Source organism: Zalophus californianus, chromosome 1 (assembly GCF_009762305.2).
Source record: "Zalophus californianus isolate mZalCal1 chromosome 1, mZalCal1.pri.v2, whole genome shotgun sequence".
Classification (NCBI taxonomy): domain Eukaryota; kingdom Metazoa; phylum Chordata; class Mammalia; order Carnivora; family Otariidae; genus Zalophus; species Zalophus californianus.
Genome location: NC_045595.1, coordinates 33,157,008 through 33,173,759, shown reverse-complemented (window position 1 = coordinate 33,173,759; position 16,752 = coordinate 33,157,008). Strand labels below are relative to the sequence as shown.

The window sequence follows — 16,752 nt, the reverse complement described above, 5'->3', positions numbered from 1 at the left end:
ATTGTGTGCTAAGGCATTATCACCTGGAAGTGTGATTAGTGTAATATCCTTGTGCAAGTTTTCCTCGGCATTGAAAATTTGAAACGTATTAAAATCTAAATTCTAGTTGTAATGAAACACTATTCTTCTACCTTCTAGAGGTAGGTGTTCTGGAGCTTATGCGACACAGAGAGAGTTACGTTTTGCCTCCTCAGTTAGAAATGGATGAAGCAAGAGGACTCAAAAGTGATATCTCTGGAAACCTAGTTCTTGACTGTGAAGATTATTTCTGTTGACTAGGGTTCTCCCTTAGGATCTGTACGCTAGGAGATAGAGATCAGACCAAGCAGAGTCCTCTCATAACCCATCACTTTGAAAATGATGCTTCTAGTTGAATTGGCAGAAAACTGTCTAGCATGTGAGTGGGAGTGTTTGGAAAAACTATACAATTATGTTTAAGGGATCATTTCATGTTTCAGGAATAACAAGCAAAATTTGCAACTTAAGTAACTGATAAAGGAATCATATCCAGAATATATAAAGAACATCTTTCCAAAAATAACAAGATGGCCCACTAGGGAAATGCACAATGAATATATGAGTACGAATAGGCAAGTTACAGAAGAGGAAACGTAAAAGAAAAAATAAATGTAAGAGACACATATGAAATATATATTTGAGATATGTGTGTATATTATATATATATATATATATATATATAATAGAATGCTCACTGTTACTAGTACTATAGTCCCCCCTTATCTGTGGGGGATACGTTCCAAGACTAGCCCTAGTGATGCCTGGAATGATGCCTGGAACTATGGGTAGTACTGAACCACTTATATACTATGTTTTTTCCTGTACATATACACATTTGAAAAGAAAAAAACTACAATGGCATTTATTATAGCATTATTCTATTGACTACAACATTGGAAATAGCCTAATTTTCTACAAGGGATACATAAGTATTGTATTTTTTAAATGGAATATTATACCACATTTAAAATAATTACGAAAGGTTACATCAGTTGACATGGTTAAATTTCTGTAAACTAATGTGAATGGAAAAAGCAGAGATACATTGTTGTAAATTTAAAACCGACAGTTTTGGATACATTGATATGAAAATATAATGGCAAATCCAGGACAGAGAGTCAGCTCCATTTTTGTCACTGAAATTATAAAATTATCTTAAAATAAACTCTGAATCCTTTTCTAGGAAAAAGTTCAATGTATTTCTGACCTATGTTTTCTTTTCCATTTGCAAAATAAATTTTGGATTTCAAAGAAAGCTAAGATGCTATGACAAACTCTCTCTCTAGCAATTTATTATTTCATTGGCTCACTGCCTTGACAATTAGGAGAAGATTTATAGACATATCCCCTGAATAATTGGCAATTAATTTGAGATTAGATGCCAAAAAGTACAGTATTCTTAATGTAATGGGAAGGTTGAGGCTTTTCGCTTACAAATGTCACGGAACACAGAGTAAATGTTAACCACCAGCATCGTTAACCCTGCCCTTTTGCACATCTGCAGTTTTAGTTCGATGATCATAAACTTTAGCTAGCTTGGCTAGTTTCACGGTAAAGCTCAAGTGTAAACCAAGAGTGTCTATATGTCTTAAGAATGCCTTCCAATCTATAAGCCCTTGGTTTATCTTGATAGGTACCTGCTGGTGATCCATAGGAATGTGTAAACCTGGGATGCCTGGGTCGCTCAGTCAGTTAAGAGTCTGCTTTCGGCTCAGGTCGTGATCCCAGGGTCCTGGGATCGAGAGCCCCATGTTGGGCTCCTTGCTCAGGCGGGAGCCTGCTTCTCCCTCTCCCTCTGTCTGCAGCTCCCCCTACTTGTGCTCTCTCTCTCTCTCTGTCAAATAAATAAATAAAATCTTAAAAAAAAAAAAGAATGTGTAAACCTGCGTTCTATATAGGAAAAAGAGATACTGTATCCTGAATCTTCTTTGGGATTTTCTTTTGACTCAAACAGTACATTTGGATCCCATAACATCTTTTCTACTCATGGCTCAGTGTCTTTCTAATGTCTACAGGTGTGGTCTCCTAAGGGGTATATAAACTCTAGGTCCTAAACAATGAAGATTTTGCTGGTAAACATTGTTATCCTTTTGGTCAAATTCCAGGGTACCTTATACCTAGAGATAGAGTTGACAGGTGTGGCTATTAAGTATCAGTGATTTACCAGTTGGTTTCATTTCAACTCCAGCACAGTGCCAAAAATATATTAAGGATGCACTAAATGCTAACCAATTTATGTATGTCCAGATAATTTTAGAAGAAGTAGAGCTTTTTTTTTTTTAAGATTTTATTTATTTATTTGATAGAGTGAGCTAGCAAGAGAGCAGAAGCAGGGGGAGCTGCAGGGGGAGGAGTAGAGGGAGAGGGGGAAGCAGACTCCCCACTGAGCAGGGAGCCGGACCTGGGGACCCCAGGATCATGTCCTGAGCCAAAGGTGGACACTTAACTGACTGAGCCACCCAGGTGCCCCCCACAAGTAGAATTTTATTCCTTTCCAGAAACCCTAGAAATATCCTTTAATCCAAATTTCCCTATGCCTATATTTTGTTTATAGCTATTTCTAAGTAATAGACTGGGTTTTATGTTTTGTGCATTTTAAAAAAGAGTAACAGCCCATCTTTGAACTAACCTCAGCTCTTTCCCTCTCACCTCAACAGTTGTCCCCTCTGCATTGTCATGACAATTCCCATCTTTCATTGGGTGCTTTCTCTGTGCCAGGCACCGTTGGAACCTCATTTAATCCTCTTGACAATTTTGTAGCAGAGTTACTGTGTTTGCAGTGCTCTATTTTTGCAGATAAGGTTCAGAGATTAAGCAACATGCTTGGGTTCGCCAGCTAATAAATAGTGGAGTCAGGCTTTAAACCCAAAGCCTTGGTCTTAACTACCAAGATTTACTCTATTTTTCTTTCTGTTCATCTCTCCAAGGGGAATTTGAGAATTAAGCATTTAGAACAGTGCCTATCACATAGTCATTCAGTAATTATGTGTATATTCTTAAACCTTTGAAATCAATTTTCTAAGTGTAATATACATACTATAAATTGCATGCCCATACACACAGTTCCATAAGTTTTGATAAATGTATAAACCACTATTGTCACTGTCACAATTAAGATTTTCTATATTGGCATCCACTTCACAAACTTCCCTTGTGCTCCCCTTTTTAAGAAATGTTTTATGTTGAAATCATTTTAGACTCTCAAGAAGGTGTAAAAAATAGTACAAAGATCCCCTGTACCCTTCACCCAGTTTCCCCTCAATGATAACCCATTACATAAGTATAGTACAGTTGCAAAGCCAGAAAATTGACATGGGTACTCGCCATAGATCTTATTCCCTTGTGCACCTTGCAGTTAGTCTCTGCCTAATCCCAGCCCCAGGTAACCATGGAACTGCTATTTCTCACTATAGTTTAGATTGTTCTAAAACTCTCTATATAAATGGAATCATACAGAATGTTGCTTTTTGTGTCTAGCTTCTTTTGCTCAGCATTATGTGTTTCAGATGCATAAATATTACTGTATGTATTAGTAGTTTGTTCCTGTTAATTGTTGTGTTGCGTCCTATTTGAATATAGTAGTTTGCTTACCCATTTATCTGTTGATGGACATTTGGGTTGTTCCCAAGTTTGGACTATTATATAGTGAATAAAGTTGCTGTGAAGATTCATCTACAGGTTTGTGTGTGTGTATGCACTTATTTTCATTTCTCTTGCATAAATAAGAGTGGAAATGCTGGGCCATTTGGTTAGTGAAGGTTTAACTTTATAAGATACTGCCAAATTCTTTTCCCAAGAGAATGAACCATTTTATATGCCCACTGACAGTGTGTAAGAGTTCCTTTTGTTCTACAATCTTGCTAACACTTGATACTGGCAGTCTTTCAAATTTTGGCCATTCTAGTAGGTATGTAGTGGGATCTCACTGTGGCTTTCATTTGCCTTTCTCTGATAATTAATGATATTGACTATCTTTTTATACGGTTAGTGGCCAATCATATATATTCTTTTGTAAATTATTCAAACTTTATGCCCCTTTGCGGGGGGTCATGAGTGGATAGGTGAATGTCTTTTTTATTCAACAAATGCTTGGTGAGTAATTGAATATTTATTAAATGACCTAAGCTTGACTCAGATATATGTTTTCCTTGTGATTAATTGAAACCTGAGGTATAATACATCTCAAATAAAATAGTTCAAATTGGATTTTATTAGTCTATTCTAAAATGATCATCTGTAATAGGGAATCTTGTTTTGAACATAATGTTAAAGTAAGGATCAGTAGTTTCCTGCCCTGCATGGGACATATCATCATCTTAACCATCACTGTCATCCTCATGATTTATTCTTTTTGACCATAGGGAAGTTATCATCCAAAGACATGAATTCTGTGCCTCACATAGATACTGCATTGCTACTTTGTTTCTCTAAGGCTAGAAATGCTCTTACCTAATTTTTTTCTTGTCTAAAAATGGAAGGACGATTTTAGTCTTGTTATTTTTAGCTGTCACTGAACCATCTTTCTCCATTAAGAATAAATGTTAGCTAAGTTAATCTGTAAGCTCTGTGTTGATACTGTAGACTATAATTTGTGTTTGTGATTTAAAAAGAACATTTGGTTACCTTCTCCTTTCTATGACATATTTTTGTAACAATATTTTTAGCTATTGTTTTGTTTTGTTAATGTAGAGAATTACAAAGAAATACACAGACCCACCCAGGTAACTATTGCTTATACAATAGTTAATGAAAGAATGGTATGTATCTAGTGTTTGGAAATCAACACAGGATCATAAGATCTATATATCTGTATGTGTCTATAGAAAGAAGAGCAACATCTTCTCCCTTATTTCCCAAGCTCATGTCCTTCTGCCCAAAGGAAACTGTTGTTAAAACTTTGTGGTGATTCCTGATAGCAAACAGGATCTCTCTTCTTTATTTCTTTTTACACAAAAGGAATCAGACACGATGCACTACTCTACATATTTTCCTTTCACACCAACACCTGCAGATCTAGCTTTCTTGGAGTAGTTACTATATGAATGAACTGTGCTTTACTTAGCTGATCCCTTGTGGTTTTTTTCCAGGTTTTTTGTTTTTCTTTTTATTTATTTGCTGTTACAAAAATGCTGCAATAAACAATACTGGAGATGGTGCAGGCTTTTGCAAGTATACTCATAGGGTACATTTCTACCAATTGGATCCCTGGTCAAAGAACATTGTGTAATTTGTCAGCTATTGCTACATTGTTCTCTTTATGGTTTCAGCCATTTACTCTCTCTTTAATAGTGTCTGCAAGTGTCTATGGCACATATTTTAAATGTAATAGCATAGTTTAAATTCTTTGTTATTTGAGCCTTCTAGTATTATGTGAAATGGGACCCCCAAATTAATGCTATTTCAATGCTGTTTTATCTTTATTACATTCTAGCTTGCTTTTTCCTCTGCAGAAGAAAATCTGAAGTCATTCCTCCTAATGACTAAGGTTGGCGGGCTACAGTGGCTTGAGGTGGCATTTCCACACACAACTCTCCAGCTGCTCAGTCTCTAGGAAGGCCTGTTGTTGATGTGTTCTGTCTATTTTATATATTACCTACAGGAGGAAAGCTGAACAAGGACCTACGACATTTCCTCAATCAGCGGTTCCAGAAAGGGTCTCCTGATCATGAGCTCCAGCAGACCATAAGGGATAACCTTTATCGCCATGCTGTGCCTTGTAAGTAGCTAGTTTAGGGCACCTTACTGCTGGGTGGGTGTGTGGAAAGTTGGTGGAGCCAGAAAAGCTCACCAGGTGGTTCTGGAACACTGGTCAGTCGGCTTGCTCGCGTAGTGACTCCCTAAGTCCAGGGAATCATAAGTGACTGTGGGACATAGAGCATAGCGAAAGGTGAATTACTTGACTTTCAGGTTCTGGCTCTGCCACGTACTTGCTTATAATGCCAGGTAAATTAGTTGTCCTTTTTTGGGGCCAGTTTTCACATCCGTGGAAAGGACATCTGAGTCATACTAATTCAATAGGACTATTAGGAAGAGTCCAGGGGATGAGGCACGTAAGTACATTTTGCAAAGTATGGGCATGGTGTAAGCCTCCATAAATGTTAACCATCATTGTTATTAATGGGGTGGACCAGGCCAGAGGCTTTCAGATTGATCTCTGCAGAGATCAGTAAGTTCCTCATGGCCCCTCAGCACAGAGAATGCCTCAGTGGACTCTCATTTTCCCCAACATGACCCGATTCATAGATCTGCATTTCACGCATAATTTCTTTGAAGAAATAGTTTTATTTCAAATCCCACAAACCCATTAGATCAGACCAAATCTGAGAAAGCAAGACATGGAATATAGGGGCCATGAAAGCAAGGTTTTTATATTGCTTGGGGAGGAAGGAAGGAAAGGAAGGAAGAGGAGGAAGTGGGGGAAGTCAGTCTATGCGGCAGATGAAGTTGTAGTGAACTCTTACCATGTTCTACCATACTGCATTCCTATACAGCTAATTATAAGGTGGGAGTCCTGGGGAGACTTAGAGTGATTTCATTTTATTTAAAATTAAGAAGAAAGAGTGATTTTGGTTTCAGTATTTGAAATTTTTCTCTTCTATTGTTACCCAGTCCTTCAAAGCTTGAAATTTTATTTTTTTAGCAATAACATTTTTTAACCAACAAAAGCAGTAGGAATCATTTGAAGTTGAAGGTACCCTGCTTATTGCTGTGATTTGTTTGCTATAATGGTTTTTCTTTTCTTCTTTCTTTCTTTCTTTCCTTTTTTTCTTAATAGTATTTTTCAAGGGGTGTGCTGGAGTCCTAATGTTTCCTGGCATTACAGCAAAATGATAAACAGAACTTAATGTAAGCCACCATAGATCTGCAGGGACTTAGGCCATTAGTCTAGACTTTAAAGATCAGGTTCTAGAACAGCCCCCTGCTCTTCATTTTACTTATCAATAAAACCAAGCCTCCGAGAGGAATGTTTCCTGGCATTACAGCAAAATGATAAACAGAACTTAATGTAAGCCACCATAGATCTGCAGGGACTTAGGCCACTAGTCTAGACTTTAAAGATCAGGTTCTAGAACAGCCCCCTGCTCTTCATTTTACTTATCAATAAAACCAAGCCTCCGAGAGGAAAAGAGGTTGAGTGTAAGGAACTTGGGTCAGTGCCCCAGGGTTGTCTCTTTCTGCTGAGTGGCAGAGCTACATTTGAAAGAGAAAATGTGGTGATAATGCATTAATCCGAATCTCTGGGCCTCAGTTCTTTTAGTCTTTCAGCATTGGAATTGAATGCTGTAACCTTATATCCTACTAATAATTCTTTACAATGAGATTAGTAGTAATTCCTAATGTTAATCACATGGGTTGTGAAGGGATTATCATTCTTTTTATGGATCAAGAAACCAAGGCACCAAGGTAAGCCAATAAAAAACAAGGCTGAAGTTGACCAGGACTTGCGGTCTCCTGAGTCCACCATTGTCCTGACTCTGCTCTGCGGACCGGTTTTACCCTCGGAATGACTCTTTGATGTTGGGATTTTTACTACCCAGTTTACAGATGAGGAAACAGAGTCATGGGGAGATCAGGTCACTGATAAGTGTCTGATTGGGTCTTCTGGACTCTCACCACCCGGGGCTGTCTTTGTAGCCATATTATAGCTGCTCTGATGTTCTGGGATGGCAGGCTGAATACCGTTTTGCAGAATTCGGTACTTGCAGAATCATGAGTGTTCTCTGTGTAATTTTTCCCCTACTTAGATTCCAATTTAAGAAATGGGGAATGAAGCAAATGAGCACACCATTTCTTGACGCATCTGTGGTGTTACTATGGTTACGTTTTGGCATGCTTTCCCATTTATTTTTTTCCACTGATTTATAGGACCTGACTGTGAGCTAAATGGCTTGATTTTAAGCTTACCACTCTATAGGAATTGGGGCAAAGATGACCTCAGCCTTTTAAAAACAGTGGAAAATCATGTTTTGTCTTTGCGTTATACGTATAAAGCCCTTGGTATTAATGTTTCATTTCTATGAAACCCATGAGTCAGGAATTGGGAAGGTCGAAATGGTCTTTCTACTAAAAGAGAAAAGTACCATGTCATTTTATATTTCCTTCATAAAATGGGAAGGAAATTCAGAAGAGGTCTGTTTCTGGGTCTGGTGCAGCGTGTGTACCTTTGAACATGAGTAGACCAGGGTGACTTGGGATTCTGTTATAGGCTTGGAGAACTCAAGCCACATTTGCGTTTATTTTGATTCTTGGTCCATGTGATTGGTAAAGCAGAACTCTCTAACAACCTGTTGTGCCAACGGATTAGGAAGCCATTCATTTGGAGAATACATCCTCCTGATTATATTGTAACAGTGCCACAGGGAAACAAGCTCATGTGACCTGCGTTTTCCAGAACTTCCTGCTGCTGATATTTTAGTGACTTTCAGTATTTTGAGAAGGGATGACCTCATGAACAGGTGCTTGCAAGTTGGGGTAGACATCTTTTCTTTTTTTTTCTCTCTCTCTTTAAATATTTTATTTATTTATTTGACAGAGAGAGAGAGAGAGGCAGGCAGAGGGAGAGGGAGAAGCAGGCTCCCTGCTGAGCAGGGAGCTGGATGCGGGGCTCGATCCTAGGACCCCGGGGCTTGGTCTCAGGACGTCAGGATCATGACCTGAGCCAAAGGCAGACGCTTATCCGACTGAGCCACCCAGGTGCTCCTGGGTAGACGTCTTTTCTTATACATTTTAGGAGGTTCACTTGTCAACTAGAAATTAATAAATAAAGCCCCTTGGTTCTCAAGTTCTTTTTAGTGTCATTATAGCACCACGATGGTTTTACCATTTAAGGCCCCATTTTATCCTAATTCCTTGGCAAAGACAGTGCAGGTAATAGGATCCCTATTTTACAGGTAAGGAAATGGAGCAGCAAATGTGACTTCCTGAAAATCCTACCACTCCTAAATGCCACATTACTCACTTCTCACCCAGTGCTATTTTAATTTTTCTTATTTTTAACAGCTTTATTGAGATACGATTCACAAACCATACAATCCACCCATTTAAAGTGTTCATCCAGTGCTATTTTTGCTACAGTTCTCATCATGTGCACTCCCCCTTTATTTTGTCTTTATTCAAAAACTTTTATTATTTCCACAGTATGAAAAAGGTCATCATCGTTGAAATTTAATTATATTTACCATTGAAAATCACCACCAAAAAAAAAAAAGAAATTAAAACACCCAAACCAGAATTATGACAGAAAAGAGAACTGGATGGTGGAGTGAGTCAGAAGCCCTGGTGTGAAGTCTGAGGGCTTTTCTCTTGCTGTGTAGTCTGCTGCACATCATGTAACCTCTCTGAATCTCATTTACTCTTTTAATATAAAGTGGAAATAGAAACACCCACTTCACACATTGTCTCACCAAATGTCAACAGCGTCCCTAAGAGATGGGCCTATTAGAGGAAACGGAGGCTCAGAGAGGTTAATAACTCGCCGAGGGTCACGAGGGTCACACAGGTTCACAAGTAACATGGTCAGGGTTAACCAGTTCTGACTCCCGTGCCGGGCATCTTTAATAGTGGTGTGAATAGAGCAGTATAACATGGGCCATTGAGATGAGAAGAAGCAGAAAAGAAGTTACTCATTGCTGAATTTTATGGTTTTAGCTATGTAAAATCATGGGGTTTTATGGCAGTGGGGTCTAGTAATTCACTGATAGGTGCAATAGAATTTTCATAGTTCTTTAATGGTGATCCGGCTTTTAAGAAATCACTACAGGATTCTCATGGATATCTTGGTTTATCTTATTGCTCATTGAATCTCTTCCTTTTTTTTTTTTTTTAAAGATTTTATCTATTTAATATACCTGTGGAAAACCACCTTTAAATAAATAGGTTTGAAATCCAGGTAAACGTCATCTGCATTGCTCACTTCTCTCATTCCTTAGAACCATCTGGATGATAGTCTTGTCTCTGCCCCTCAAATTCCCCTACATGGCCAGCCCCCCTTCGGTGCATCAGTCATGCAAACGTTATCCATAACCCCAAACATACCTGGTGCCTTCTCATGAGTGGGTGCATACTGTTTCCTTCTCTTTCCCTACCTTGCCATTTGACCAGCATGCAGTCTTCTTTCATTTTTTTAAAGATTTTATTTATTTGACAGAGAGAGAGAGAGAAGCAGGCTCCCCATGGAGCAGGGAGCCCAATGCAGGGCTTGATCCCAGGACCCCTGGATCATGGCTTGAGCCGAAGGCAGGTGCTTAACTGACTGAACCACCCAGGCGCCCCATGCAGCCTTCTTTTAAACTTGAACCTGAATGCCACTTCCTCCACAGATTGGGCCTATTACCGTCTTCACTGATGCTGGAGCTACGGACTATGACCCCCTTCCAGCACCCATGCCTGCTTGCAGTGCCTTCTTTGGTCTGTCTGTCCTATTAGAATCTGACTATTCTGAAGTCAGGGACAGTATCTTCCTCAGCGAACAGCCCATACCTAGCTTTGTGCCTGGACCATAGAATAAATATTTGTTGAATGAATGAGCAAATGAAGAAATGGGTGAAGTTGCTCTTTGTTTTTCTTGTTTTATTTTTTTTCCCCAGTTAAACATTTAGGAGAAACAGCAGGGCTGCTTTTGCCATAAAGTTTTCAGAATAAAATGCAGCTCAGGCTTGAGCCCCGAGATGGCTGATAAGGACTCCACTGATTACTTGGCTGGGAATCCAGACCCAGAGGAAAGAGTCAAGGCTCCTATGCACTTGGAGCTGGGGTGCCCATTCTCAGCTCCTCCTAATTACAGTCTAGATAACAGTGTACTTCCCGCATTGATAGCCTTCTGCTTTATGACTTCTTGTCCTGGCTGATGTGACAACATCTGAGATTCTTGCTTTGGAATGGCCACTTTTCCTGTGAAGATAAAGGTGTTACCTGACAGGGTTTGTCATTTACTATACTGCTGCTGTCAAAGCGAGATACAACTCATCCAGTAGTACTGGTCCTCTGGAATGCCGAATGCCACCCCTCCCAGTCTGTCTCCCTTTTCTGGGTGTAACAGTAAGGAGCTCATCTTTCTTTTCAAGCAAAGGTCATCTGAAAGAGGAAAGGATAAGTCAGTTTTGTCCTGTATCTTAACACTGTGTGTTTTTCTTTTTAAAGATTTTTTTTTTTTTTTTGAGAGAGAGAGAGGTATCAGTGGCGGGGGGGGCAGGCAGAGGGACAGGGAGAGAGAATCTCAAGCAGACTCCCTGCTGAGCGTGGAGTCTGAAGCAGGGCTCAATCCCAGGACCCTGAGATCATGACCTGAGCCGAAATCAAGAGCTGGATGCTCAACCAGCTGAGCCACCCAGGCGCCCCTGTACCTTAACACTTTGTTGATCAAGGCTCTCATTGATACTGAGACCATTGAATCTTGTGTAAGAGGCATTGATCAGTGATTTAAAGGAATTTACAAAGGGATTAAAACTATTTGATCTACAAGACACTTTAAATTCGATGTGGTAAACAGAGGTGACCCTGGTCTTTCTTTGTAGAGGTGCCATATTCAAACAGGCACCTTAGCATCTGCTAACAGTTGGCATCGTTGTTATCTTGAATGTGACTGTGACATCATGGACACAAATTACCTTTGGTATTGTTTGAACCTATGAGTGTCTCTTAAGCACAGCCATCTCCAGTACTTCTTGCCTGGAATCAAACCATTTTGCAATTGAAGCTGATGATAGAAACTAGACCAGTTTATCAGCAAGAGGCCAGGACAAAGACCTGAGTGTTGGAAAATTCCCTGTCTCCTGGAACGTGCATCTCTGTGTTCAGGTTGTGTTTGACACAAGTGGCAAGCTTCAGGTCATAATTCATGAACCAGACAGTTCTGGAAGCCTCCCCAGGATTGATCAGATAAGAGTCACGGGAAACTCTCTCACTATGGTTATTGCCTTTGTCCTATAACAAGAGTAAGTGCTGTCTGAAATAAAAAAGGATGGTTTCAGCCTTTACAAAGCCTGGCCTCTTGTGGAAATTAACCAGTAACACCTGTAGTAGCTCTGTGGTGTGTGGACTCCTGCTACGTACGAGGTGCCCTGCCACGACGCTTACGTGTGTGTTGTCTCTCGTGTTGGCCTCATGGAGGACAGACAGAATGTTATGGATCTGGCCTCAAGCCCACTGGACTGGTAAACCCTGCCTCTTTTCTATTCAATCGCAAAGGTTTGCTGCCTATAATACAATCAGTATCTGCCCTCATTCCTTCTCCATCTGTTGTCAACTCTTTCCCTCCCCTTGTGCTTTACTCATTGGTACCGTGTTTTCCCATGTGTCCCCAGGTCTGCAGTCTGGGGACTCCTCCCACTCACTGACTACCCCCTTACTGCCTATACCTGACCTTTCCTTCCTTCTCCATCAAAACTTATTTGTTCTGGGGGTGCCTTGGTTGGCTCAGTTGGTTGAGCGTCTGGCTCTTGGTTTCTCAGGGTCCTGAGATCGAGCCCCATGTCAGGGTCTGCACTCAGTGGGGAGTCTGCTTGAGATTCTCTCTCTCCCTCTTCCTCTGTCCCTCCCCCTGCTCACGTGCACACACTCTCTCTCTAAAATAATAAATAAATCTTAAAAAAAAAAAAACAACACAACTTATTTGTGCCTGGCTGGCTCAGTCAGTGGAGTGTATGGCTCTTGAGCTCATGAGTCATGAGAACTCATGAGGTATCAGGAGTTCAAGCCCCCCGTTTGGTATAGAGCTTACTTAAAAAAAAAAAATCAACTGTGTGTAATAAAACTTAAAATAAAAAAAAATATTTGTTCTACATTGATTAACTCTTGGGTTGTCCTCAAAGAAGCCAAGAACTGGAATGAAGAAGTGAATGGTTCATATTGTGGCATAGGGTTCTCCATCCTCCATTATATATGTATCTTTTAACAGGTGACTTTAAATGCTGTGCTGCTAGAAATAGCCTATATAACGGGATGTCTGGCAACAAAGCAGGTTCATGGGTAGGGATGGATTCTTATGCTTTTGATGTGTTTTTGTACTTTTTATAGTGGTTAACACAGTGTTCTATGCACAGAAAACTCTTTAAACACAAGAGTATATCAAGGGAATTTTCCCCTCTGCTTGCTGTATCACTTCTCATATACAGTCCTATTCCACCAAGTATAAGCTGGGATAGGATTTGTGTTTCACAAATGCTGTGGTCTAGGCAGAGAGTGCTGTGCCAAATTAAAAAATAATGGGATGAGAAAGAGTACTTTTGGTTAGATGTAATTTGGAGTTAGAATCTGTGCTCAGATAACTATAAACAAATTTTCGTCGAGATGAGTGTCTGGTGGGGTGTTGAAGGGTTGTGAGGGAAGTGGGTATGTTCTTTGTTACTCTCGTAACACCTGCCTGATAAAAGCCAGGTGCACAGCACAGGTTTGCAACAACCCAAAACGAAACACCACTTCTCATTCCTGGAGTGCCTGTCAAGGAGCACTGAAGCCCCTAGTGTGGCATCTGTTCGGCTTCTCCTTACCACAGGAGAAGAGAGCTCTTCCCTCAGCAAGTTCATGAGAAGGACCTGGTCACTCATGACTCGGACAGTTCTCTTCTCCTCGGGGCTAGAACATTCAGATGGGAGGGGCTTTCAGGAAGGGAAGCTGGCAGGCTCTACCACTAACCACTTCTCTTAACCTGGGCAGGTTACCCAGGCTTTGTGGAGCTCCGTTTTCTCACTACCTTTTTTGATGTTTATGAGAAGTACCTAAGCACCCAGCAGTGAGTATGGCACTTCATAGGGCCTCCAAAGGTCCTCTGTTCCGGACAATCTTCTTTTCTTCCATACCCCTTTCCTTCTCATTTCTAACATGACTTGTCCAGTCCAGCATTCTCCTTTTTTTCTTTGCAGGCTCTCATTAGGCTTTGGGCCTTATTTCTTTGATTATCTTTTTAAATGACTGTGATAATTTATGTGATTCTTTTCTGAGGGAAATAAGCTAAGTTTTCAAAAATGATATTCCAGGGGCTCCTGGCTGGCTCAGTCAGTAGAGCATGCAACTCTTGATTTTGGAATTGTAGATCTGAGCTCCACATTGGGTGCAGAGATTACTTAAAAATAAAATCTTAAAAAAAAAAAGATTTTTCCAACATTTGTTGAGTAACAACCCAAAACTGGATGCTAGACAAAAACCTAGTGAAGATTAATAATTGGATGATTTAGCCGATAATAGGCATGCTTGAAACAGCACATTCTCTGCATATTCCCAGCATCAGCTAATTCCCCAGTGTTCTTTTTCTTTGTATTTCTTATTATATGTTGTTAACCCTAATTGCCATTGTATATTTGCTGAGTGGATGGAGTCATATTGGAGAAAAAAAAGGAAAGAGAAACTGCAATCTTAAAAGCTTCTTACACCAGACTTGATTTATATGTGTTGGTTAATAGCCTCATATAAACATGGCTTGACTACTGTTCTTTCTTAAGGTTCTCAGGGGCGTAGAAAAAAAGGAAAGCCATAGGAGTTTAGATTTAAGTTTAATTAGAGTTGATAGAATTGATAATCTTCTTATGAAAATGTGTTAGCCCAGCCTCACTGCTTAATAATAACCTCTATCATTAATCCAGTGTTACTACATATACCAGCCACTGTGCTCAGTGATTTACAAGTATTGTCTCTTTTAACCCTCTCCAAACCCTGACGAGTTTAGTGTTTTCATCTTTGTATTATGAGTGTGGCAGTTGAAGTGTGGAGAGCTTAGTGACTCGAGTGTTGGAGGATGCACAGTTTAATAATGATGGAACCTAGATTCATTCCAGTTCCAACTGCTCCCAAGAGTCCAAGCTCTTGGTTTATTTCTCTGGGTGCATCACCTTAAAAACCATATTTTAAATTAACCTATTGAATTTGAAAAAGAGTCTTCTCTTAATACCATATGGATTAGTCCTTGGCTGGGTGTAGGATACTAATATATCTATTTGGCAGACATGTTAATTTATTTAATTGCTTTATAATTCTGGTTGAGATTTTTCATCAAGATGTGTTACAATTATAAAGCAATTTCCACAGCAATTTATGTAGGTACATGGAAGTTTTCACATTATTTTTGCCATTTATTATTTTAAGAGAAGGTTTTATCAAATTTTGGCTTCCCAAGAATCATGAGTCAAGAAAATGAAGTACAATATATTTTTAAAGAAACCTCCTTGTATCAAGTGTGTTCATAAAAATATGTGCAAATAAATTCTCCAGCTTCTGTAATGGGTTATGTGCATTTATGCCAAGGTCCAAGGAGGGATACTTAACCAGTTGTGCTCTGTTCAGCTTACCTAAGTCCATATGAAATGAGCTACCCAAAATGATGACCTTAAATTTAAACAAGAAAATGTCACTTGTATTATTTCAACCATAAAATGAATAAACTAGACTTACTAACTGCTCAATGACATATTTTCCTCTTGCATTTAAAATTAATCAAGTATACAGCCCTATTTTTAGACAATACACTCTGATGTGTTTAGGGGTAAAGGGCCATGGTGAATGCACCTTAATCTCGAATGGCTACAAAACATTTAAAACTGTTAAAAATATATTGTGTGTGGGGAAAGAGAACAGATGACAAGCCAGTGGGTTAAAACATTAATAACAGGGGCGCCCGGGTGGCTCAGTCATTGGGCATCTGCCTTCAGCTCAGGTCATGGTCCCGGGATCCTGGGATCGAGCCCCACATCGGGCTCCCTGCTCAGCGGGAAGCCTGCTTCTCCCTCTCCCACTCCCCCCCACTTGTGTTCCCTCTCTCGCTGTCTCTCTCTCTGTCAAATAAATAAATAAAATCTTAAAAAAAACATTAATAATAGATGAGTCTGGATAAAGGGTATATAGTGTTCTTTGTACTATTCTTATTCTTGCAACTTTCTTTAAATTTGAAATAATTTCCAAATAAAGTATTTTAAAAATAGACCCATGCCAAAAAAAAGTTAAAAAGCAACCAATAGAGTTTTGGGAAAAGGAGACTGATTATGTATGAGTGCTATGTTTTTGATTTTTTCCCCTTGTAAATGTCAATGTTTTTAGCCTAGAATTGAGATTCCGTTAGTACTTTGTTAGACCTTGTGTATTAAAGTATACAGAGACTAACCTGGAAGACATTGTGCATATATTAAAACAAAAATTTAACACTTCTGGAATACCAAGTATATGTTATGTGTTTTAATTATAGTTTCTCATTTAATCTTTATGGAAATCTTACAGAGGAAGTACTACTATTATTCTCCTTTACAGATTTTTTTTTTTTTTGAGAGAGAGAGAGAGCTAGTGTGTGTATGCACCTATGGGGATGGCGGGGGTGGGGGGAGGGGCAGAGGGCGAGGGAAAGAGGGAGAGAGAGAATGTTAAGCAAGCTCCACGCCCAGCAAGGAGCCCTTCATGAGGCTCGATTCCACCACCCTGAGATCATGACCTGAGCCAAAATCAAGGGTCTGGCACTTACCTGACTGAGGCACCCAGGCACCCCAATTCTCCTTTATAGATAAGAAAGCTGAGGCTTAGTAAGGTTAAGTGTCTTCCCTTCCATATGTGAAAAGAGATTGGAACCCAGGCTGCGAGGATGGATACTAGAGCTCCTACTAGTAACCACCATATTTTCTTTGCTCAGAGTATGTATGGTACATCTACATGTTTAGATACGTATACACATACTGAGTATATTTAGAAAATAAGCTAGGAAAATTATTTTAAATGGATTCCAAATATATGCTAATGGGATTCTAGATCAATACAAAAGTA

The 16,752-nt window shown here is 39.6% G+C and overlaps 1 protein-coding gene across 14 annotated transcripts in view; it reads left to right on the top strand.

The window, feature by feature from the left end:
- The window catches only part of MAGI1 (membrane associated guanylate kinase, WW and PDZ domain containing 1), a 612,287-nt gene that overhangs the window by 360,537 nt on the left and 234,998 nt on the right, over positions 1 to 16,752 (top strand). For all 14 annotated transcript variants that reach the window (XM_027583294.2, XM_027583286.2, XM_027583284.2 and 11 more), the window contains exon 2: positions 5,618 to 5,734. In XM_027583294.2, coding sequence (XP_027439095.1) covers positions 5,618 to 5,734 — 117 coding nt within the window. The remainder of the gene's footprint in view (positions 1 to 5,617; positions 5,735 to 16,752) is intronic.